This window comes from Furipterus horrens, unplaced genomic scaffold (assembly GCF_987537825.1).
Source record: "Furipterus horrens unplaced genomic scaffold, mFurHor1.1.pri manual_scaffold_8, whole genome shotgun sequence".
In the NCBI taxonomy this organism is placed as follows: domain Eukaryota; kingdom Metazoa; phylum Chordata; class Mammalia; order Chiroptera; family Furipteridae; genus Furipterus; species Furipterus horrens.
This window is the reverse complement of record NW_028327178.1, coordinates 83,300,150-83,326,533: the sequence shown is the minus strand read 5'-3', so window position 1 is coordinate 83,326,533 and position 26,384 is coordinate 83,300,150. Positions and strand designations below refer to the sequence as shown.

At 40.0% G+C, this 26,384-nt stretch overlaps 1 protein-coding gene across 1 annotated transcript in view; it reads right to left on the bottom strand.

Annotated features, from left to right (window-relative positions):
* Positions 1 to 22,102: 22,102 nt before the first annotated feature.
* TMX4 (thioredoxin related transmembrane protein 4) overlaps positions 22,103 to 26,384 on the bottom strand; it is a 42,085-nt gene continuing 37,803 nt past the window's right edge. The window contains exon 8 of the mRNA XM_090286060.1: positions 22,103 to 25,431. Within this exon, the coding sequence (XP_090142186.1) occupies positions 25,052 to 25,431 (380 nt within the window). The 3' untranslated portion in view covers positions 22,103 to 25,051. The remainder of the gene's footprint in view (positions 25,432 to 26,384) is intronic.

Below are 26,384 nucleotides of genomic sequence, written 5' to 3'. Positions count from 1 at the left end.
ATGGGAAGGGTTTAGTCAAGGAACCTGTATAAATGACTCATGGACATGGACAAAGGGGAGAGATATGATTGCGGGAGAAGGGGTGGGCTGGGTAGGGGAGAGAAATGGGGGAAAAATGGGACAACTGTAATTGAAAAACCAAAAAATAAAAAAATAAAAAATAAAAATAATTTTAAAAAAATAAAATTTTATTGCAAAGTTTATAGACAGTACCATGCAAAAGAGAGAAGAAAAACTACCCATAAACTTCCACTATCAGAGGTAATTATAATTTATTACATCTCCTTCTTGGTAAAAATAAAAAAACAAAATAAAATAAAATCATTGTTAAAGTTCATCTAAGGGATCTGATTTGTTGCTGAGAACTAAATCAAAATGTGCATACTAAAAGCATAAACTTTTATTTACATATTCTTTTATTTGCAACTTTAATAATTATTAAAACTTAGCATCTTGCAGCTAATGTAATTTTGATGAAGAGGCAATTTAATATTCTAGAGAAAATCTTAAGCAGACCAAGTCCTGGAAAACTACGGAAGATAAGGGCCAGTGCTTCCCAAAGCCTGTCCTGGGCCAGGAGCATCAGCCTCCTCTGGAAACTTACTAGAAAGGCAAATCCTCAGCCCCACCCAGTCCTGCTGAGTCAGAAACTCTACAGCCCTTTGTGCTTAACAAGACTTCCATGGGATTCTGATGCACAGTATTGTTTGAGAATCACTGCTTTTGTAACCACGCAGAAACTTCATTTCTTAAACATGACCTCTTCTCTTTGCTTGCCTTTTGGTTCAAACTGGCCTCACCCATCCCTCTGACTCACCTGCCTCCTTCTCCCTTGCATGACCACTCCCTTTAGCATTAAGTCCTCAGGGCAATGAGGTCCTGGCCCACATCAAACGATCTTAGGAACAAAGCCTCGGGTCTGTTGACCACAGAGACAGAGATTAGGTCAAATTAGAGATAACATCTAGGCCTAAACTGTTTCAGCTCAAAAACTCAGTGAAACCAGATGAAGCGACGCCCTGGCTGTCACCAGGACCTGCTGCACTGATCAACTAGCACTGACCAATCAGTAGAGACCATGACCCTGACCACAACCCTAACTCCCTTAGTCATTATGATTAATGATTTTTTTCCCCTATATAATCCACCCCTGGGAAGTCATCTGTGTCTCTGTGGGCCACTGCCTAAAAGCAAATCCTTACTTTCTTTGCTGCAGGTTCCTGTCTGTGTCATACTGGGCTTTGACTCGTGCTGGCAAATTGACCCCTTCGGTCTGGTAACATTTTGGCAAGATGGAGAGTAAAGGAAGTGTTTTTCTAAGAGGCCTGAATTTTAAAAATCAGTAAATTCCTCTCTCATTCTGTATTATTGCAACCCAGCAGCTGATCTGGAGCACGATCTTGGTGGATGCACTAACATTTAGTGCCCTCGTTGCTTAAATAATCTCTTGGAGGAGAGAACTAAAAGTGGTTGAAGTGTAAAACAGTCTTTGTTAATTACATCATTTAAATACCTCACATCATTTCAGAGACAATACTTTCTGGAAAATTCCTCTCTAGGCCTCAGTGAAGTTGAAACTGCAGAACCAGCTCAAAATGGTCCTATCCTGTTTCTAATAAGATATTGAGTTGCCTTTCAGAGACAGCAGACCAAAACCACCAGTCATGCAACCAAACGTGAGCAGAAGAAAGAATTTTGACCTCCAGCTGCACTGGGAACCTCCCCCTAACCCTGCCAGAACCAAAGGACCAGAGCATAATGGGAACTTGAACATCAAAACCCTGACAGAATTAAAGGGTCCTTTATGCAGAAAGTTCCGGAGCTGAAGCCAGTTACCATATCTTACCATAGATGGCCAAGTTCCAGATTTCTCCGATCAAAACGCACACGGCCATTGCTTCCACATAAAAGCCTGTTCCCCTAACTTCTAACCCTCAATCTTTGCCTTTAAAAACCCTTGATTCAAAGACACCGGAGAGTTCAGGCTTAAAGCAATAACTTCCCGTCCTCCTTGCAAATAAAGCAGTTTTAATTTCTCCATTGCAAACCTGATGTTTAGTGTTCGTCTTTGCTGTGCTTGGGGTCGGCAGACGCCCATTCTGTTTGGTTCCATAACAGTGTTGGTTCCATAACAAAGCGAGATGATGAGGACATAACACGACTAAGCGTGTTCGGGCCTTCTTCAAGCTGTTGAAGTCTGTATTTGCCTGTTCCCACACCCCTACACCCCCTGCATCTGCCGATTTGGGAAGCGGGATGGTAAATGCCAATCGGAGGCATCTGCTGGTTGTGAGCACTCGCCTTCCCAGTGGGCAAAAGAATCGGGATTTTTTGTTACGCAAGACGTAATAAAGTCTTACTTCAACCCTCCCTAATATCCAAGTAAAATGCCTCACCTTCTCCAAAACCCTTGGGTATTTTCCAAACTAGGGAACTCTTTCTCCTGCTGTGTCCCAAGGGTGAGCTAGAATGAAGCCACCGAACTCCATGTCTTCCACGGTATCCTCACTCTCATTTGTCTTAAGAGGTAATTCAGAATATCACTTGGAGGATGACTTAGTTTCTGTTTTTATCATTTTCAGAGGTTTTTCATTTCAGTGAGGTGTAGTATGGTTGGTAGAAGCTTAGTCATCTCCAACATTCTAGGCACCAAAAGGGGCTGCTTGAGTCACTGCCAGACAGCCCAAGAGAGTGAGTACCTCTTACAGAGTACAAATTATTTCATTGTGGCTTTGCTTTTCGTTTGCCTGGTGGCTAATGACTTGGATCACCTTTTAATATGTTTATTGGCCTTTTATATTTCCACTTTGTGAAATGCTTGCTCATGTTTTGGGCCATTTTTAATATTAGATTTGTTGCTATTATTGGCTGGTAGAATTTTTTTTTTTTTAATACTTTAGACACAGATGCTTTGTGGTTATACATGTATGAGATACATTTTTACTAACTTTTTTTACTGACTTTTTTCACATGCAAATAATATCAGTGTCAGCCTCAAAGCTGCACAATTAAAAACATGTGGTTAGAGATCACCATTTTTTCCTTTCCCTTCCTCTCTCTTTCTCCTTCTCTTTTTCCCTTTCTTATCTTCTTCTCTTTCTCCCTACCTTTCTTTCTCTTTGTTTTCATCTTTAACTTGGTTTCCTTTGTCATATTCTCCTTCTCCATTCTTTTCTTCCTCCTTCTCATTTAGTTAGAGCATCATCTCAGTCAGGGCACGTGCAAGAAGCAGCCAATAAATGCATAAATAAGTGGAGCAACAAATTGATGTTTCTCTTCCTCTCTAAAATCAATAAGTAAAAATTACATAAAATAACTGTAAATTATTTCAGCAGGATGATTTGAATTCACATATTTTATATAGATCACTCAGTTAGTAGGAATATGGGTGACAAATCATTTGACCACTAATTACTGATCGTGAATTAATGATTCAGTTTTGTTATTTCCTGCTGTCCCAGATCCAGTATGTGGCAACAGGGCATTTCCCTTGCTGGGAGGGATATTTCCTCCCACTGTCCTTTCACTGATCACATGGTCCTTCAGGCTCCCATCCTTATATAGGCTTCTCCATAGCTCTGTCTCCTCACTCCATGGAGCTATGAAGCCAAACGCTCAGGGCACAGGGCTTAGTAGATGTCTTTAGACATCCTTCATCCTCAGTAACATTTTTCAGACTGTTGGGCTTCTGCTTGGTTTTGAAATTGCGTGTGTGTGTGTGTGTGTGTGTGTGTTTACTGATTTACTTGTTTGGCTTCTTGAGAATATCCATTACTTTCTTGCCATTTCAGCAACACATTATAAAATGTGCTTTTCAAATTTCATCTTGCATCTGTAGGTATTTTGTGACTTTTTTAATAAAGCTAATTCACAGTATTTTAAAATACTGAAGTCTATGCTTTTTCTTTAATTCTAGATCTTTTATCATATAGAAATTAAATTGTATAATGTAGTCAAATTAATCAGTAGTTTTAGGGATGGCTTGGACTCTTTAGTCTTAATTAGAAAAACCCTCCAGGGGTCATAAAGGCGTTCTCCACCTGGAACTGATCTGCATGCACTGGGGTAGTCATTATTGCTCTTGCAGACCCACCTTAGGATCATGTGCCCTGATTTGCTTGTGGTGAGATTGGGGCATGACACCTGTTCTAGCCAAAGAATTATGGGGTGGAGGCATAGTGTGTCACTTGTGGGACAGAGAATTTAATTGTGAACTGAGACCATTTGGGGCTTTCTCTTCCTCTCCAACAATAATGAGCAATATTCCAAATGGCAGCTCTTCCATCTGCCTGAGCTGCCAAACGCCATAGAGCATGAGCCTTTGTCTAGCTAGTTCAAAATGGCTCAGTAGTGTAAGCAGAAATAAACTTGTGTCATTTTAGGACCCTGAAATTTTGAAGATTTCATTACTCCAGAATAATCCAGCCCCCCTTAACTTAAATATTATATTAGAGAGTGAAAAAATGTTGGGTATTTTGTTAGGGGTTGAATGGTAGGAAAACTATTGCCGAAGGCAAGAAGGATGAAAATTCGTGTCACACGGTGGCAAAACCGTTGTTATTTATGTCACTTGCAGTAACTTGGAAGGTAGATCATGTACTTAATGAACATGTACCCCTAAGGGAAGGAGCTGGAAAGCAAAATATGTAGCATGAGGTGGCTACTATTAGCTGCATTAGGCAAAAACTATATAATGTTATAAAGACTTGGCTGGTTTATAAAAGGGAAAAAAGATTCTCCAAAGAGAAAGCGCAGAGCTTTGAGGACTTGAAACACTTGTAGAAACTACTGGTTCACAAACCCTATCAGTAAAATATAAAATGTAAATATAAAATATAAAATTTAAATTTTAATATTATTTAATAAATGATAAAGGACATTTCAAACTCAGTTCCATGCAAGGATCAAATCTAGGGCACAGCACTCACACTCTTTGTTAACACAACTAGATTAAGTAAACTATCTCCAAGCAAGAACCAAGTAAGAATATGGTGCTAAATAAATCCTTTCAACAGGACAAGATGGCTTGGAGAAAAGAGTAAAAACATGTGGATGATTTACCCAAGGTATCCTGTTCTAGTTATTCAAGGCTACGTAACAAGTTGTCCCAAACTTAATGGCATAAAGTAACATCCATTTTGTTATACTCGTGGGTTTAGTAGGTGAGGAATTTGGACAAGGCAAGCAGGAATGACTTGTGGGGCCTCATATGATATGACATGAATGGCTCAGGGCTAGAATCATTTACAGGCTAATCACTGACATATCTGGCATCTGGCTGGGATGTCTCAAAAGTTAGGGTCAGCTGGACCCATCACCCAGAGCACCTACGAGGTGAGGCTTCTTCATGTGGCTATGACTTCCTAAGAGCATCGCGGCCTCAGGTGTCTGCGTTTCTTACATGATGGCTTACTCTAAGAGTGAATGTTCTAGGAAACAATGCAGAAACCACATCACTCTTTGCAATCCAGCCTCAGAAATCACATAGAATCATTTGCTCTACTTTTGGTCTAAGTGGTCTCAAGTCCACTTAGATTAAAAGGGAAAGAGAAACGTCAACTTTCAATGAAACAAGTATCCAAGGACATGAGCAAGAGTAAACTAGACAATAATGAGATGTCACACTTTCTGATTTTAGAAATTTAGAATCAGAATTGAAATGACCTCAAATATTGTGGTTTTGTTTAGACTCTGGTCTTCTACTAGGAAGAAAAGCACTTGCCATTTAAAACAAGATGTAATTCTTCAAGTATATAATTTGAAGCGGAATAGGAAAAATAGCGCTGTCTAAAAGGCAATGCTGAAAGGAAATTACTACGCTTCAGTGCACATCCTGGAATAGATTTTCTTCCGACAAGAACCTCGTCTTAGAGGTGAGAGAATGATGCATGTAGTCTTCCTAGATGTGGTAACTCTTTGGCACTCATAAATGTTATAGGTGAGTATTGATAGCATATTCCTTATAAATCATTTCCAGCCACTAAAGCCTGAAAGTCACATGTGTATGTCAAATAAAAAACTCCTGTTAGTATACTTGCAAAGTGGAAAATTGTCGGGGCCAACATCTTTTGGGAATTGCTAAGAGATTATTTTTATGAGCAACATGTGTGGGGACTATGCAAATTTATTAAAAGTGAGTGGATTTGAGGAAAGGAACTGGTTGAATGAATTTACATTCCTCTTCTCTCATTTTGTTGATAGTGGGAAGCTTGATAGAATAAAAGAATGACTCAAGGTTTTTTTTAAGAATTATAGATTTTTTATATTCTGATATATCAACTCAACACAATATGGCTTTACAAGATCTAATAATATAATCTTTGCTTTTCACTGTAAATATATTTGCTCAAAATATTACTATATTATATATGATATGGTATTTTAATGTAGACTATTATGACAAGCTCATTGATCAAAATTTATACAGACCTTAGACTAAGGCAAAATTGAAAAACATTAATTATTACTTGTGAGAGGCAATTTCTCTGTGATAGCCACTTCTTTAGAAACATTGGGTCCAAGTGGAATGAGGGGGTGGAAATAATAATAAGGGTCCCTTTTTCAGTAGTGCAAAACCAAAACTACAAACACAGTCTGTGTAAAGAGTGCTTTGCTATTGTCCTCCATTGGTAATTCTAATATTAGCATATTAGTAAGAATTATTTTTTTAAGTTAATATTTTGTATAGTTACTAAAGACATCTTTCAATTACTCATCTCTTATCAAATTTTACATTATCAGCCCTGGCTGGTGTGGCTCAGTGGACTGAGCACCAGCCTACAGACCAAAAGGTTGCTGGTTTGATTCCTTCTCAGGGCACATGCCTGGATTGCGGGCCAGGTCCCCATCTGGGGGCATGAGAGAGGCAATGGATTGATGTTTCTCTGACACATCAATGTTTCTCTCTCACTCTCTCCCCTCCCTCCTTTGCCATTGCTCTAAAAATAAATAAATAAAATATTAATTCTTTTTACATCATCAGGTCCTAGGAAACAGAAACAATAGTTAAATTTTATAGTAGTACGCTATACTGTCCAAGTGGAATGTGTTTTATGTGTTAGAAAAACACAACCTTCCTTTCACCTCTCCCCTTCCCCATGGTCTCCCATTCTAAACACCCTTTCATAGAGGTTGACTCAGCTGGTAGCCCACTCTTTGCCTTCCCCAGTTTTATTCCTCTTTATTTCCAGAATGCACAAAGTCTGTTCTAATGATCATCTTGGGATAGAGAGGTGACCTGAGGATGGAGACCATGCCAAGAAAAGATGTAATAGGGTAATAATATATACAACATATTATATACACACACACATATGTTATATATATATATATATATATATATATATATATATATATACACACACACATATGTTATATATATATATATATATATATATATATATATATATATATATATATACACACACACATATATATCGTTGGCAGCCGTCCGTCTCGAGAGACGATGGTGTAGCTTCTTAAGAGTCTATCTGCACCGCCGAGAATGGCTGTGCAGTCCGACTCGGGAGTGACACGGTATCTGTCTCCTCCCGTGTTGAATCGACATCTTGCGATGACGCTGGAGTGTCCTCTCCAGTGAAGCTGAAGCTACAGAGCCTGGGCAGGGTGATATGGAGGGTCTGCTGTTGCCCATGCAGCAGACCCCCCCTCTCTTTGCAGCTGAAGGGTCCAAGGGAAAGACGGAGTCAATACAGCTTGGCTTCAGGTGCGCCGCAGGAGTTGCCGGTGTTGACTACAACGTCAAACCGCCTTAGGGACTCCGGCTCCGGATTTTCTGTCGGGGTTTACTCCCTTAGCCTTTCCCCTGAAGAGGTATGCCGCAAGGCAGCGGAGGTTTTTTGGAGTCAGAGTTTTCCTTCTCTGATGTGCCCTGACTGGAAGATCGAACCAGCGACACTTAGCTCGCAGGCCGACGCTCAATCCACTGAGCCAAACCAGCCAGGACACACACATATATATACACACACATATATACACACTATATTTGTATATATGCAAATACATGAAATTAAACTTTATATAATGAGATTGGCTTGTAGTTTATATTTAACTGAGAATTAAACGTAATGATATAGTATTTGTAGAACTAGAAGCATTAAAAGTCATTGAAATGAGTTTCAATACAATCCCAGAAAAACTCATTAAAGTGTTAGCTCTTGTGGTTTTGTTTTATTTTATAAAAATTTGTTGGATAAGCATGGGTGCTTGTATGTGTTCTGTGATTTTGACACTCAATATTAAAAGAAAAATTTTGATTTTGGTTCTTATCAACTGAATTTTTTCCATATAATCAAACACTATCAATGGCGCAGCATAGGAACTATGAGAATACTGACAGCACCCAACTGTTGCTTCTGACATCACAAAAATAGAATAACTGATTTCTCTCCACTTTCTTACAAACTACTATTTTAAAGCTATGTGCCCCCAAACTGGAGGACCTAAGAGTTTCTTAGATTGGAAACAGATAAAATATCTAATAAACTAGCTCATGTGGCTTTTTGTTCTGTTCTGTACAAGAAGATAGATAAAAGACATATATTCTGACTCTGAACCCCAATATTTCAGGTGGATATTAACCCTCGTGGTTGAGACAGGGTAGTGTTAATGTGATTTTATCCTGAGTAAATGTCCTTTTTTATCTTAATCAGCCCATCCAGCAGCTATCAGGTGCAAAGAAAGACTCTTTCAGTCTATTGAATGAGATCTTTACTATCCTGTCTCTCGCCTCAGTAATAAACAAAAACAGAATGTTTCTCAAGATTCTGTAGGTTATTACAAATTTATCTCATGCCAATAGCCTCATTATAACCAGAAAAACAAAGCTGCTTTTCATCTTTCATGCAGCACCTGAGTGAAGTCTACCAGCCAGCTCATTATAGAAAATAAAAGCAGACAATTTTTCAGGTGTTCAATTCTTTACATCTCTGTAAAGCCCTAGCAATGGGCAGAACTGTGAGTTAAAAGACAAATCACAGGTTTTTCATGACTGGTTTTCTTTCCACACTAGAACGAGATAATGTTATAATAAAACCTGGTAGCTCTTTTCTGAGCCATGCTTTAACCACTGTAGAATCACTCTTGGAAATTAAATATATGTCTGTTTAAGAAGTTTATTGTAGTCCTCGTCTAAGAGAGAGAAAAATCACGAAAAAGAGAGGAATCATTGAAAAGAATATGGTGAATTTGCAGAAGAATGACAAACTGGAAAAAATATCTTAATATTCTCTATGGATTGTGATTTTCCAAGAGTGTCCCCTCTGAGCTCTTATGTCACTCCTGAGAACAATAACAATATATCAACCTCTGGAGCTTTCTCGCAAGTCAGCACACCTGTGTCTACCTCCTTGTCCTCTTAGCATCCACATTCATCCCTTCAGTCCAGTTAGACAACATTGGGAACCAGGCCAGCTCCATAACTCTCAGCCCTTTTACCTTAATAGGATTTTCCAGAATTCATGTGGACATGTGTCATACAAATTATGCTGTTCATCAGCTCTCAGTAGCAAGAAAGTGTCTGTTAATGAGATTTCGGTATTGGTAGACGCCAACGTCTTCCAGAAAGGAGATGGCATCATTTTCAATGTGCAGGAAACAATTTCTCAAAGGATAACCTAATTTTAAAAGTACAGGAAATATAAAATGATGGACTTAAAATTATGGTTTATGGGCAGGTTATTTATCTTTGGTCAATATTTCTCAGCAGAAATAGATTGTGTTTTATTATTCTTCCAGTCTAAAGTTACTATCTACTGCTCCAGAAGTCAACATTTGGTAACATTAAATAATTCCTGCTCATAGAGGATACATAAGTTCTCCAAATATTTGAATACATATCAAATGAGCAGTGCCTGAAATTAAAGTTCAACTAATGAGACACAATCTATTTTGTATCTGCCTTTCCCCCTACACCCTTTTCCCTTGAATGATATAGAAATGGAAAGGCAGTAGCTTCTAAAGTCATTTCCCGAAGTGGGTTCCATGGATCACTGATGACATTTATTAACATAAATATGTATAGGAAAAATATGAGCTTCAATAAAAACTATGGTTGTTTAGGTGATAACCTTACAGATTATCTAATTTCAGTCTCTTACTGTCTCTATTTAAGAACTCTATACATTATACACATCTAATGAAAATGCAAAATAATTCTCATCTATAGGCAAGTAAAGTCAGTCCTGTCCTATAAAAGATCAATACACTTCCCTTTCCCTCTTGTAGGAACACCAGTATTACTTCCATGTAAACATTCATTTTAATGCTCCTGATCCAGAAATATGTCTGTGTTTTAATCTTTTCTATTTGGTTCTCTTATTGATTATCAGGTAAATAAAATATTTAATGTATATTCACATTTCTGTATGTGAGTCATTTTACCCTAACTTTATAAAAGTTACCTTTAAATGTGTGTCTCTATGTGTGTGTGTGTATGAGGTCTGTCCAGAAGGTATCGAGCCATGTAATATGAAAAATAGAGGCATTTATTGAAGATACAAGATACAAGGAACATTATACATAGGACAATGATGCCTCAGTTCCCTTCAAAGTAGGCATCATGGGACCTCACACAGTTCTCCCAATCACCATTAGCTGCTTCGTTGTATTTTCTTGAATCTCATTGACAGTCTGAAATCTCTTCCCTTTCAGAGGTGATTTTAGTTTTGGGAAAAGCCAGAAGTTATAGGGTGCCAAATCTAGGCTTTAGTATGGCTGAGTCACCTGGGTAATTTGATGTTTCACCAAAAAACTTTGCATGAGGCATGATGCATGACCGGGTGCATTGTCATGATAAAGCTGCCAATCACCAGTTGCCCATAGCTGCATCCTTTTGAAAAATCCCGATAGTTTTCACAGAGGAATATTCAAGTTTAACACAAAATTTGATGCAGATTTGTTGTTCTACTTACTCAGTCATTTTGAATGTGACAGCCACAAGACACACATACTCAATGGCATCTATCACCCCCACTTACTAGTATAGTGAAGTTGTCATTGTTCACACATGTGCATTCCTGTCCACTCTCTTTGGCTGTCAGGTTACATTGATGTCACACAAACCATTCTTGTTATATTAACAATAACTGGACGTTATTCAACTTCTGTCCTTTTAGTTTACAGGGACGGGGTGCGGGGTGGTGGTGGGGAATGTTGGTAGAGGGTGGGAGCAGAAGGAAAGAGTTTTGCAAATTATATATATTCCTGTTCTTTGATCAACATCCTTCACTGCCATTGGTTCCCCCACCCACGTTAATTTTATTGTTAAACATCTTGGACTGTCTTCCAAGACAACACAGATTGGGACAAGCTCTCCTTAAGCCACCTGGTCCATTCAGTGCCCATGACAAAAAGAGAACGTAAAAACAAACACCTATTCATAAATTCTGTTCAGTATGGTGTACAATTTAGCTTTCTAAGATGATCAAAAGCCACCCGTATATATATATATATATATATATATATATATATATATATATATATATAGAGAGAGAGAGAGAGAGAGAGAGAGAGAGAGAGAGAGAGAGAGAGAGAGAGATGTATATATATATCTATATATATATATATATGAGCATATGGCCCTGGCTGGTTTAGCTCAGTGGATTGAGCGTCGGCCTGCGAGCTAAGTGTCGCTGGTTCGATCTTCCAGTCAGGGTACATCAGAGAAGGAAAACTCTGACTCCAAAAAACCTCCGCTGCCTTGCGGCATACCTCTTCAGGGGAAAGGCTAAGGGAGTAAACCCTGACAGAAAATCCGGAGCCGGAGTCCCTAAGGCGGTTTGACGTTGTAGTCAACACCGGCAACTCCTGCGGCGCACCTGAAGCCAAGCTGTATTGACTCCGTCTTTCCCTTGGACCCTTCAGCTGCGAAGAGAGGGGGGGGTCTGCTGCATGGGCAACAGCGGACCCTCCATATCACCCTGCCCAGGCTCTGTAGCTTCAGCGTCATCGCAAGATGTCGATTCAACACGGGAGGAGACAGATACGATGTCACTCCCGAGTCGGACTGCACAGCCATTCTCGGCGGGGCAGATAGACTCTTAAGAAGCTACACCATCGTCTCTCGAGACGGACGGCTGCCGCCGCCGACGGACGTTTTCAGGACAGTTTGGAAAAGGTTGGTAAAGAGAAGTTGAGACTCAAACCTGAGTTCTTGTGTGTGTGTGTGTGTGTTTTATTCTTTTTTTTTTAAAGTATATTTTATTGATTATGCTATTACAGTTGTCCCAATTTTCCCCCTTTTCCCCCTCTGCCTGGTACTCCCTTCCCTCCAGCAATTCTCCCCTTAGTTCATGTTCATGGATTGTGCATATAAGTTCTTTGGCCACTACATTTCCTATACCATTCTTAACATCCCCCTGTCTATTCTGTACCTACCAATTATGTTTCTTAATTCCAGTACCTTTTCCCTATTCTCCCCCTTTACCCTCCCCACTGATAACCCTCAAAATGATCTCCATATCTATGATCCTATTGCTGTTCTAGTTGTTTGCTTAGTTTGTTTTTAATTTTTAGATTCAGTTATTGATAGATGTGAGTTTGTTTTCATTTTAATGTTCATAGTTTTGATCTTCTTTTTCTTAAATAAGTCCCTTTGACGTTTCCTATAATAAGGATTTGGTGATGATGAACTCCGTTAGCCATATCTTGTCTGGGAAGCACTTTATCTGCCCTTCAATTTTATGATAACTTTGCTGGATAGAGTGATCTTGATTGTAGGTCCTTGCTTTTCATCATTTTGAGTACTTCTTGCTAGTCCCTTCTTGCCTTCAAAGTTTCTTTTGAGAACTCAACTGATGGTCTTATGGGAACTCCTTTATGTTTAACTCTCTGCTTTTCTCTTGCTGCTTTTAAGATTCCCTCTTTAACATTTGGCTTTTTAATTATAATCTGTCTTGGTGTGGTTCTCTTTGAGTCTAGCTTGTCTGGGATATTCTGTGCTTCTTGAACTTGAATGTTTATTTTCTTCACCAAATTAGGAAAGTATTCTTCCATTATTTTTTTCAAGTAAGTTTTAATTTTCTTGCTTTTTCTCTTCTCCTTATGGTATCCCTATGATTCAGATGTTGGCTGTTTTAGAGATGTCCTAGAGTCTTCTTATTTTCTTTTTGTTTTTTTAAATTCATGGTTTTTCATTCAGTTTAGGTGATAATCTTTTGGGTTGACTGTTTATTTCTTCCTTATGTTCCAAATCATTGATTTGAATCCTGGCTTCCTTCCCTTCACTATTGGTTCCCCATGGATTTTTCTTTATTTCACTTAGTACTCAGTGAATTCTCTGAGCATCCTTATCAGCAGTGTTTTAAATTCTGCATGTGATAAGTTGGCTATCTCCATCTCATTTAGTTATTTTTCTGGGGCTTTGTCTCCTCTATTTGGTAGCCTCCCTGTGTTTGTTCCTGTGTATTAGGTAGAGCTGCTTTGACTCCCTGCCTTGGCACACCTGTTAAGTAGTATGGAGTGGAGTCTTAGGTAACGTATCAGGGCGGGGAAACCAGCTTCACTGCTTTGTGGCTCTGTATGTGGGGGAGGGTTTGGCGAGGGCACAATGCAACTGCCTGGCTGTTAGAGGCTTGCTTGGGACTCGACCCATGTCCAGTCACTTCACCTACTTTCTGTATGTGACTGGAGTCCCTCTAGCTGTTGCCCTGGTGGTGGTTTCCAGAGTGGGTGGACTTGTGTATATTCTAGGACCATGTGGTCCCTTTAAATGGACTCTCCTGAGAGGCCAGCAGTTTCTTCCACTGCCCCAACCTCCACTGTTTTCACAGTCAGAAGTTATGAGAAAAAAATTCTTTCCATGCTGGATTTGCTTTCTCTATATACTCAAGGCTAATTTACTTCTGGAAAAACAGAAAGAATTGAATGGAATCAATATCACTAACATGGGAACTCATTATAATATCTTTCACTCAAGTGTAAAACTTGCTAGAAAAAGAAATATTTTATTTCTAATTTTAGATTGAAGACTCAAAGTGTCAAACTTAGAAAAAAGAGAAAAGTGGAAAAGGAAGTGGTGGGCCAAAAAAAAAAAAAAAAATAGAGGCAACAAATTCTATCAGCTGTAATTTATTATTTCATTGTAATGTGACAGGGACAATATATTAATTTATGAATATTTTATGATTCCCCACAGAAGGAATAGCATAGCTGTATCCCATCTTCCTCTTTGCCCTCCTCCTTTACCCTAGACTTATCATGTAAATTCAGAACAGTCAGGTGGAGGTGAGGGAGGAGAAAATAAAAGATAAAAAAAGATTTGCAGCAGTAAAATGGTGAGATATATTTATGAAAAGAGAAAAAAAAATGAGGCATGGGAAAAAAAGGGAAGAACAAGGAAAAAGTATGCAGAGAAAGTTTGTGGGGAAGAGAATGGGGAATGAGAAAGAAGTGGAAGTTAAAGGGTAACCCTGTGTATTCACGTAAGAAATAGTAGAATAATATAAGAGATCAGTGTAGCTTTTAAGAAATGTCAGTCTGGATAATGAATTCGACTTTCCTTAGTATCTTTCTAGACATAGAATTAATTATGTATGTATCTGGTTCCTGGGGTGAGTGGTACTGACTGGGAGGACTGAAACATTTAGAGCCCCTGAATTTAGTTGGGTTATATTTTGGGAGTGAATCTCCGAGTCTTTGGATTTGTAATGTGACATTCAACTGCACCTTGAATTAAATTATCACCTGAGTCAATAGTGCATTTTTGTATGAAGGCCAGACTCTTGGAACAATGAAATAAAGTGTGGGTTCTTGAATCAACTCCAGAAAATCAGAGCAGAACAATGTGGTGGAGGCTTTGCTGAAATGAAAACTATAATTGGAAGGGGGAGATGGAAAAATAGTTACAATTTGGAAATCAGACTTACAAAGTACATATTAATGTATTCAGTTGAGATTGTCTGTAGAACAAAAGAAATTGCAAACTGGACATTGATTTTAAGAGAGATTCCAGAGCCATCTAATGTCTTAAAAATTATATCCCATTCTCAACAAAAAGAGCAGGCCTGGTGTCAGTTCTGCTTGGAGCAATCCAAAGCTGCTGCCTTGCTCCACTTGTGGTGAACAGGTTCATCCAGGGGTATCTGGCTGCTGTGGTGGAAGTCAACTTGAAGCAGACTTTGGAATGACTGGAACAGGATAATAGCTCCCAGAAACCTGAGATTTGTGGACATACCATGCCAAAGAAAGGCCAAATCAAAAAAGTCTTGAGGTGTGATTTAAGCATTCCACCAAAATGGTAAAGATGAATATACACAAAAATAAAAAGATGCCAGCATCTAACATTCTACACCAGGGGTGACTTATGAAGTCAAAACTAGAAACGTTGTCATTAATGATATGGTTTTGAGAGAATGTGTCCAGAAGAAGTAAGTGGCTGGAAGAATTCCTAAGGTGAACTGTCTGCCAGGGATATGGAGGCTTGGCAAATCTATTGATTGGAGTAGGTTAGTGAGCCAAGATTTGCTGGGTTTTAATCCTGAAGCAAGAGCTTCATTAATTTTCACTATTGGTGAAGCAGACCTAGGCTGAGACGGATAAAGAAGAGATTATAATGGACTTAGGACCAGCTAACAGGGCTCACACCAGAGAGCTTGATCTGATTTAGGGAACTGGAAGTGATTGCAAGGATATTCCATCTTATTGAAGTTTTCTTGGATGAGCATCAACAACATCCAAATCTCAAATAGAGACCCCAAGAGAGCTCCTCTTGCAGAATGGGCACACATTTTCTTCTAGTTCAGGTAGGTTTCCTGTCGTGAGAGTAGATTTGAAAGAACCCAGCATGGGTGAGTCCATGTAGAGATCACCCCTGGGGGACGGGACTGGCCAATGCTGGTTTCTATTGTGGAAAAGAGGGGTATCTTGCAGTAGCCTCTACCTCAAGGGTGTCTGTCAGATAAACTATCTTTCATTCTATGAAGAATGGGGATTAAAGGAGTGGAGTGGAGATTCTCAGCAGGGGAAGGGATTAAAAACTAAAGCTGACATGTTGGCCATTGGGGAGTTTTCCCATTCTCTGCCTCCACTGATTGCGGAAAGGAGAGTGATGAGTTTTGGCAGAGGCAACTGAACCTGGCAGAGATTTTGCCTTGCCCGGAATAAACTAGGAAAGTTGGGGGGCAGCAAATGGAAAGTGTAATAGGCACATAGGCACAATTCCTTTTGACATCTGGGTATTCATATCCTCCCTCTCACCTCACCTCTCAATCAAGGAGAATTGTGGCAATGTCATTTTGATATTTTCTACTTCTGTGGAGCTCTGTGGCTTAATTGTGCAGTAAGAAGGGCCTTATAAGCCAAGATGGGGTATGTGTGTCAGAAAGGATCTTTCTCCAGGAAAGGTAAAAGTAGAGAGCTGGTAGGTAAGAGCAAAATAGAGGGGGAAACAGTTCACACTTTGGGAACACCATAGAGAGCATTTCAGGGATAGACTCAGGAATAAAAGGGGGGATAAGGCTGGCTTGAGAAAGACATGGCTTTGGGTACTAAGAGTCAGAGAATGAAAGGAATATAAGGAACTTAATGCTTCCTTTTGATTGTTAGATTATGGTCCTTTGAATGCAACAATCCACAGAGATAGGGCTATATAGTAACCTCAGGATTTATTTAGACCATGGAATCCTATCTCATAGCGAAGTAAAAACGGGAAGAGAATCCACCACTCAACTTAACTCAATCATTACCCATTTGCTTCGTCCCAGCATTTATGTTTGCTTCTAGAATCTTATCAACCTATTTTTAGGAGCTGAATAGATCAAGGCTGAGCTGTGGGGGCCTGCCTACTTCTGGTTCATCCTTTTTTCTAGTGTGAACCCTTTTAGAGACCTAACCCAGCCAAGGGGTTTCCACAGGCCCTCCCTTCCTTAGCCAATCCTTGTCTCCTCAGCCGAAGCTCTCAAAAGCATGACTCAGGCTCTGTAACATACTGTCCTCCCCTACTCCTAGAAATAGCAAATGCCCTCAGGAGACAAGCAGCCCCAATGCCAGGATCGCATCCCTAACCTTTCAAATCTTAGATCCTGGCCTGGTAACCTGGTATTTCATTACACGTGTATCTTTTAAACTCCGATGCCTTCGAGAACTTCATTACTGAATGTGGATTTCCTTTACTACTCCCACTGTAAAGATGAGTCAGGGAAGTTAGGTAACTTGACTAATTTAACACCACTGGCTAGTGGTGTACCTGGGATTCAACCCCAGGAAGACCTGCTTTAGTATCTGTTTTTTCAAATATCTGCCTCCTGGAGGGTGATATATGTTGCTCTTTGATGCTCCAAGAACGAATCTTGGAAAATCCTAAGGAATGTATCTCTGACATTCCAGTATTTCACCCAAAGATTGTTCTTAGTAAAGTAGTCAAGAACATGTCTCATTAGCAGAAGATTCAAAGGGTCAGCCAAAAAATGGAAACATCACGTTTATCAATTCATTCTGTAGAATGAATAAACAATGTAATACATATATTCACTCAATGAAATTCTACACAGCAATAGAAAGAATGAACCATAAGTACATTATTCTGAGGAAAGAAGTACTTTATTCTATCGTGTTTTATGTCCCTCCTTTCGTGTTTTTAATACATTTTAAGTTTAAAGCTTTTTTTAATCTGACAATATTACTTCAAGAATAAGGGCAAGTCTAATCCTGCTGTCTGATGGATAGTTTCTACGTGTAATTTGTAATTTGGATTGCAAGTTCATCTTAGTGGGGCTTTTTCTACAGCAATCTTTATGCCATGTTGAGGGTATTATCAATAACAGTTCTGTGCTTGTTTCTGCTAGTAGACAACCCCACCCCCGCCATCCTCTGTTAGCATTTTTATGAGTATTTCTTGGTTTTGAGACTATGAAGCTAGTGTAAATTCAAATTTCAATTGGTGTAAGGTCAGGTCCATATGATTCCTCAGGGAAGTCTAGTTTTTCAACACAAAGACCAGGCCAAGACAGATGAGCTTTCTTGTAGTCTCCATGTGCTAGTGAGCAATTTTATTTGTTTGTTTGTTTCACTGAAGCTGTAGCTGGAAATTTTATGCAATTTCAGTTCCCACATTCCATCTGCTACAGTCAAAACCTTGCATCCTATACCTATGTGGCCAGTGAAACCTACACTCTCTGGTTACCTAGGGCAACAGGTCTCCACCATCTCCATCACTGGGGCAGTTCCAGTACCAGGTCACTTTACTTGCCTCGTGGCTGTTGGCCCCTGTGTATTTTGCTTTCTTTTGCATTCAGCTCTGCCTTTAAAAAGATGTTAGTTACACTTTAGTTAACATTTCTAATTTTTGTAGTGGGACAGATTTCAATTCTTCTGCTCCACAATATTTGTTGTTATATAAGTTTTAGAAGTGCTAGATGAAAGTCCTCTTTGGAGATTCATATCATTAGCCTGCTAAAAGGCCAACAATTTAACGATTTTTGAACAAAGTACAATAAGATCTCTCCTGACTTGGGTTTACCCTAAATCACTATTTTGTTTGCATATTATGGATTAAGCAGTTATCCTTGCTCAAAAATAGTCAGGAGCCTTTCTTCAGGCCACTGCTTTAACCTGTCACTAGGATTGTGTGTAGACCTGTAGTTTTAAACAAATGCTAATACTACTCATATATGTTAAAAAGCACAGAAATCACACTATTTTATGCCATTTAAAAGGACAATTTGCTCTGTTAAGAGGTAACACTTACTTTTCCAGTCAGTAGAATAAACACTCTGAGGGTCAAATGACTTGATGCTATAGCTTAATCAGGGCTTTGCCCACAGCTGGTTTCCATTAATGAAGCAGGCAGTGATGTGGAAAGTTTAGAATACTCTGTACAATATTGTTATTAGTCAAAAAGAGTTAATAGTCAATAGTCAACTCATAACCTGCTGGTTTCTAATGCTATTTATTAGATTGAGACTCAAGCTTAGGATTTATTGCATGGAGAGCTAGAGTTTGAAGAACAATCCCAACGAATAACAACTCTAATTTTGTGAGCCTAGCAGTTGGTTCCTTTAGGACACAAATGTGGTCTGGGTTTATTCTATCGTCTCTACTTCAGAAACTGTAATAAACAATTTTAGGAATTATCCCCGCATGCTCTACCAGTAACAACAGAACACAAAGAATTTGTGGCACAAACTTTCCAAAGGGTAATATTTAGATTAATATGATTAATTAGATGTCTATTAACTAGAATCACATTTAGGGATATTTATGGAGTCTATAAATTACTGATTTCAATATATACTGATTTCAAAAATGTTAAAATGGGAGATGAAGATCATGCAAAGATCAAAAAACAAAACCAGAAGTGATGCTTCAATCACCCCTCCATACAAAAGGCAAACGCAACTCAGAATCTGCCACTGAGATAAATGCCAGTCCTGTTTCTCCGCGTGTGTAGCTTAAATGTCGTTTGCGTGTTCCTGAGGGATCCCACGTCCATCTCTGCCACCACAATGCCTAACCTTGCCCTCCTGGTTGCAGGTTACCACCTAAACCCTCAGCCCAGATCAGCCTCCTTTTTCATAAACTCACGTACCATCTCTTAAGTTTCCCTTTTGGAGCTCTTATCCCGCTTATTAATGTCCATCTTCTCAAGTAAAACATAATTGCTATGAGAACACACCACCACAATCTGAAAACGTTGGGAACTTGCAGACCAATAATGGCCAAGTCCAGAAGGAAGACAACCAGCGTTGGTTTCATGTGTATTCTCTCCTGCCACGTAGGCATTCCTACTATTCCCCTGGAGCGTGGCTTGTGAGGCACTCGGTTCACAAAGGAAGGTATGATAAAGTCATTGTGGCCAGGATGATTAATTCAGCCTCCCTTTCCGTTAGGCGTGAGCCAGTGACTAAGTCCCTCAGCGGAAATGTGACCAGAAATAGTGCATGTGTGCCTCTCAGCAGCCTACCCTTAGAACTTCCCGGGAATGTTCCTCCACGCCCTTTCCCCTTTTGACTGGTTGGGACGAAAGTGATCACAGCCACCTTAGAAGCCACATGTTAAGAGGACAAAGCCTCCCTTGACCTGTGTCCCAGGAAAACCTGCCTAAATCATAGCCATTTCTGCCTGAGTGGGATGCCTGAGGTGGACCAAGTGAAAGGATAATAAAATTGTTAAAGGTCCTGAATTTGGGGAGTCTGTTAGCACAGTCTAGGCTAGCCTAATAGTTATCAATCTCAAGAAGTTCGCATGTTGTAAAAAAGAATTCCTGTTACTGTGGAATACATTCTAAAAAGCCTTGAAGACTGTGGTAAAGCAGGGGGTTGCATTTGGTAACTCTCTCATTGACTTCAAAAACGACATGTTCTGCTCCCACCAAGGGTGAGCAGCCAAGTTCACATAGGCTGAGACACTGCTTAGCAGACGTTTCTCACTGTATAGACAAGTATGTATTCTGAGCTAGTTTCTCTGACAGAGGAACTTAGTGGTGTGGAAATTTAATTATTTCACTACATATCCCCCCACATTTTTTCAAAAGTGAAAAATGTCACCTCCATTATTTTAGTTCCCAAGGGTGTCTGTAAGTCACCTCACATCCTGTGTGCTTTTCCACTGCTTTAATGATAGGAAGGGTTGGGTGCTGAGCAGTCTTCTGAATACCCTGGGAAACCAGGTCAGTACAGTGTCTTGAAGGGTTACAGAAGCCTCACTTGACATCTGCTCCACCCCTGGCCTCCCTTTGACCTCAGGATGGAGGGAGACGGAGAGGCGACTGCAGTGAGATCCTACGGGCTCACAATAGGCTGTGTCACGGAGCCCTCGGATGGTTCCTCCTTGGTTTTGTGCACTTCCCAGAACAGCTAAAGGCACATGGTTTGGGTTTCACCAGTCAAGGAGGAGAGAGAGAAAAAATGAACAGACTGGATTGAGGATGGACACAGAGGAAAATTATCTTTAAACAAAGTAATATTTTTCACCACTTAGGCAAATAACTTTTGTGAAAATACTTATATAAAAAGCAATACATTGTTTTGTTTTTACTTAGTTATCATCTTTCTTGGGTTTTAAGGCAAATGCAAGTTTACATAAAATGAAAACATACAGGATCAGGAATTATGCACAATCTTGTGATTAAGGTGCTTTGCAACGCAGGCAGTGCTAGAACCCCTATCTTGATTCCAACTGCTGCAAATACTGTTTGAAGAAGCAAAGAATACATGGATGAAGAGAAAAAGAAGTATCACTGGGCAACAAAATAAAGGCTATTACAAAGAATATAAATAATACATTTATAACATTTAAATACAAATAAGATTTTCAGTATAAAAATTGCATTTGCACAAAGAAGCTACTTAGTAACAAATACAATTAAACTATATTGGAAAATATCAATGACGCATGAGTCACACATACACAATGTCACAGTTCACATGAAACCTGACTGTGAAGAAGCCATCTGAAGGCCATGTCCTGTTCTGAAGCTATCACAGGCCTTTCAACCAAACCTTCTGGTTCAGGAAAGCTGTTCAAAAAGCTGGCAAGGGTTCATCACACTTGATGATACCACGTTTTGTTTTTCAAGACAAGCTATAATCCTTAAAAGGATCAAAACATAGGACTGAGGTAACAGATACTAAACAAGGAACTCTTCTGTTGGCACAAAAGGTTTACATGAGTACTTTCCAAAATGTTGTTGTTATTTGATATGGTGGGTAACCAGACATTTGTAACACTGGCAGAAATAACACTTCCACACTGAGATAAAGGACAGATAAATATTGATACATTAGCAAAAGCACCAATCTCCTTTCTCTCACACTTCATACCAACTTGAGGTTATATGCTGAACTCTCAGGAGAACCCTATCTTGGTATGTTGGGATTTTTTTTTGACCCTTAAATGTTTCCCATCCTGTAAAGCAACATACAGGGTCCACTCTTGAAGGACTCGGTAATAAAAAGTTACACGTTAAGTACCTGCCCTGGAAGACGGTTTATCATCTACCCACAGGCATTACAGGATGCAGGCTCTGTGGGCTTACATACGCCCAAACCCCACCGCAACACCATAGCTATCAACAAGGGGTTTTGGTCATAAATAAACCAAAATTCGGCATTCTCCAGTGTAAAATGCCAAACAAGCTTTGGCTTGTTTACTTTTTACTACAGTAGTTGTTTTGAATTTCTTTATGTAGAGGCCTATGGCTGGAAGGGAGCATATGCATGAGGTTAGGTGTGTGCACTCATGCAGAGCCGAATGAGACCCGCCTCTCAGCCCATTCAATGCTTATACTTCAAGGGAAAGAAAGATGTGCGATTGGCTTATGCTGCCGCAATATGAGATCTCTAAGCAAGGTGAGATGGTGCAGCAGAACTACCAAGGGATGAGTAATCAGAGGAGCTAAGGAAAGGCACCCTGCTACAACCACTCGGATGTCAAGCACTGTACCCCCGTTTCAAACTCCGGTCACCTAATTTTGATTTATACAAAATACTACTGTGTAATTAAATAACTGACATTACAATATAGGAAAGCATGATTATTTTTAACTCTTTAAATCAAAATCGTATTTCCATATACTTGACTTCTAGAATAAATGTACTAGCTATAAGAAATATCCTTAAAATTCTATTGAAATATTAATCTAATTTCAAATTATAATAGGTTGACTTTTTTTCCGTTAGTTTTACGTTGTTAGTACTGGAAACAAATTTGAAGGCTACAAGTGAAAAGAAATGAAATTGAATGTGTATTTATCAGACCATTGGTAAAAACCCCATCTTTTGCCAGGAGGTTAAAAAATAGGAAAAATGGTTCTCATAGCCAGGCATTTAAACTTTTAATGTATTTTCTCCTCCAAGATGTTTTTCTCTTTTCTTAAAGTATTGCTGAGGAAGAAAATACATTTAAAAAATTATATAATTAGGTACTTTTTGGGGTCCAATTGAAAATTGGCCTTAACATTTCTAAAAAGCCAAAGTAGATTTTATTTCTTCATTCTCTCCCTTCTAGTCAAATGCTCCACTTCAAAAAATTATTTTATTGAGGGAGGGGAGATTGTACAGAAAAAGGAAACTGAAACCTTTCTTATTCTACATCCCTAAACTTGAACTTAATGATCTTTGAAAACATGTTTCCGCTGATTGGAAGAGACAGAAATCCAGTGACAGGAGAGCCCACCCACCTCAGCAATGACCCAGAACAGCTTCCTGGCATCAGGGAGTCGGAGAGGCTACCATCAGAAGGATGGCACTTAGGATGAAGATGTGTCAGAACCCTACCTGGTGGGAGGGAAAGGAATTGAGCAAAAGTCAAGGTTTTTCAGGCCCTTAGTTCTCTGATGGCCTCAAACTGGGGGTTGTGCTGCTGTCTTAAAAGAAAAAATATCGGTGACTCTTTTGGCGGGGGGCGGGGAAGGTGATGAAATCATTTTACTAAGGGTCTTCAGGAGAGCATCAAAGGGCGGGGAGGACAGTGAGATCCGCTGTCCGTGGCCCAGCCAGGATCTCCCCAGCTTTACAGCCACGGAAAGCTGGTTGCTCTTAATGAACCTCACCATGCTGCGGGATGAGACCGTCAGGTAACTCAACTGGAAAGATAAAAAATAACCATCACTAAAAACTGGATTCGGGCAGAATAAAAAAAAACTCCCTTTGTGTGAGGCTTGCAACAGGCCCATTCAACCACAGGACAGCCAGTTTCAGAACCTCCCCCTCCCACAAGCGATCCAGTGTTCAAAGTTCATAGAAGGAAAGGGTTATCTAAACAGCCAGCTAAGACTATACTGCATATTTCTTTTTAAAAATGAGAGAAACTTTTGAATTCCATAAACCTGTACTACTTATTATAGTTTTTATCCAGGCCCAAGGGGTGTAGAAAATCAACTTTAGTCATCTTTCATAAGCTTGGAATCTAATTTTATGAATTTATTCTAAGGCATAACTCAGGTAAGGCAGAAATAGATGGATGGATTTTTTAAAAAAGAAATTGGGCCCTTTGGGTACGTTTAGTAGATGGAGCATTGAGAGATTTACAGGGATAAAATTCTTTACAACATTAAGGAAGAAGGAAATGAAACCAAATCTTTCATTTCCAGATATTCACTTACATTAATTCTTTCACCAGAGGACATCCCTGAAGGAAAACCAGAAATGGCTTTTCAGTTATTAAAGTGGTTCAAGACCAGGGAGCCCCTTGAGATGGAAGGAAAACAACAGTGTTCAAGCCTTCTTCACAAGGCTACCTTGTACTGGCAACACTTAGGGGACTTCTGGGTTGAGTGCTAAAAGAACTTTTTTGAAAAAAATTACATTTTGGCAAAAAACAATACAACTCTCTCCTGTAAAATCCCTACTTCCTTGGAATCTCCCAAGGTTACAACAACGCATTAGAGAGGCTTGGCAGTCATGGCGTCATGGCTGTGGTTCTGGATTACCTAAACCCTGAAGTTGAACAAACGTGGCTAACGTCAGCCCGGCTGCTGTCTGAGTCCGCTCACTGAGGAAGCACTGTGAGAAGTGTGAGAGCCTGCGGGCCCACGGTGGGAATGCTGGAAATAACTCAAGGTAAGAAATAAAGCATAATAAGGGAGAGTAGAGTTGGAATGACTTCCAAGCTCTTCTCTACACAATATCCAGGGCCTTCTCAATTTCTCTCTCTATTGAAGGGACACTGTACTATGATGCCTGATGTTTTTACAGTTTGACAAAAAATAAATATTTAACACAAGAGGAAGCACTTGAGGATGGCCAGGCTGCTTTGCTTTCACTGTGGGGCCTGCAGCCTTGTCAAGGAACGTTGCTCCTGAGGGCTGGAGTTACTTCCTTGGGTCAAAGCTCTCCAGCGCCAAGCAGATAAACTTGTGCCCATCCCAAGTTCCCAAACATATCCTAACACCACGTACCCTGATTGTCATGCCTGAAAGATTTTCATTAACATATATTAGGCTTAATGTCATGAGACCACAGGACTAGAGATCATTTTTTATATATAAGAGAAGCTTGCTCACTCAGGCAACAATGAGGATTTGGTTTAAACTGCAGACCAGAGGGAAGGTGACATACTCCTCTGCTCTATATTCTTGGAAATACTGTTTTTACACCTACAGTCCCTTGTCAGCATGCTGACTCTTGCGCTGCCTCAGCGTGTCCTCCGCCACCTCTGCGTCAGTTGGACGGGGCTGCTCAGGGGCAACTTCCTCAGTCTCATCAGGTTCTGCTTTCTCCTTGGCCTTCCTCTGGGGCCCATGGTCCTGGGAGGCACCCCTCTCCTCATCCACACCAGCAGCCAGGCTCTCCTCTTCCTCCTCCTCCTCTTCCTCCTCCTCCTCTGCCTCATCCTCATCGCCAAGGTCCTGCTTCTCTTCTTCATCATCTACAAGGCTGTCCTTGTTTTCTTCTTCATTTGAATCATCTTTTTCCTCCTCTGCATCCTGCTGCAACTGGTCAGCCCTGCGAGCCTCCTCTGACTTCTGATTCTGCTCTGTGGAGGGAAGAGAGGGAGCAGCCTCTGAATAAAACAATGGTCATTCGGCAACCAAATAAGTGTGTTTGGCTGCAAAATAAAAAAGGGGGTGTGCCAATGCCATGGTTTTCTCCTTATTTAAGTTCTTATTACACAGGCCAGACCTCCACTTGGTGTCCCAGCCCCGTCCAGGGCTTCTGTGTCTCTCTCAGGAGATTTCACCAACTGTGTTGACCTTGGCAAAGCATGTGGGCAGGGAGGGCAAAGGTCCCGCATGCTTTGTATTCTGTACCCTGTAGAAGGCTCAGTGACCCACTCACTGGTCATGGTCATTAGTTCACCATATGACAGGCTGGGCCAATCAGAGTCCTCCAGCAATTTTTGGTCAGAGGCAGGAGGAAAAGCTTTCTCTCTGTCTATGGTGATTGCTATTGCTGTTGACAGCCACTGAATCAGTCACATGGAAAGCGAAATCTAACATCCCTTGGGCTGTGCTTGAAGCTAGAACATCCCTAGAGAGTTTGTTATGTGTGCTAATAAAGTTTTCTTTTTTCCCCCCTAAGTTGCTTTAAATTGGCTTTCTGTTACTTCTAAGAATTCCAAGGAACATAATACACCTTCTAATTATAGTCATATTCCACTTTACATGTCAATCAATGATGTACGGCATGTACCACAGCAGTCCCATAAGATTATAGCAGAGCTGAAAAATTCCTATAGGAGCCCTCATGATGTAGCAGCTGCAATGTATTACTTGTGTGTTTGTAGTGATACTGGTGTAAACAAACCCGCTCTGCTAGTTGTATAAAAGCGTCACACACAGTTACAGTAGCAGAGCGTATCATCTACGCATGTGTAAGTGCCCTCTGTGATGTCTACACAAAGACCCAGTCACGCCTAACGAGGCCTTTCTCCTAAGTCTCATAAGTATTCCTGTGGTTAAGTGGTGCATCACTGTCTCTATGGAAGGC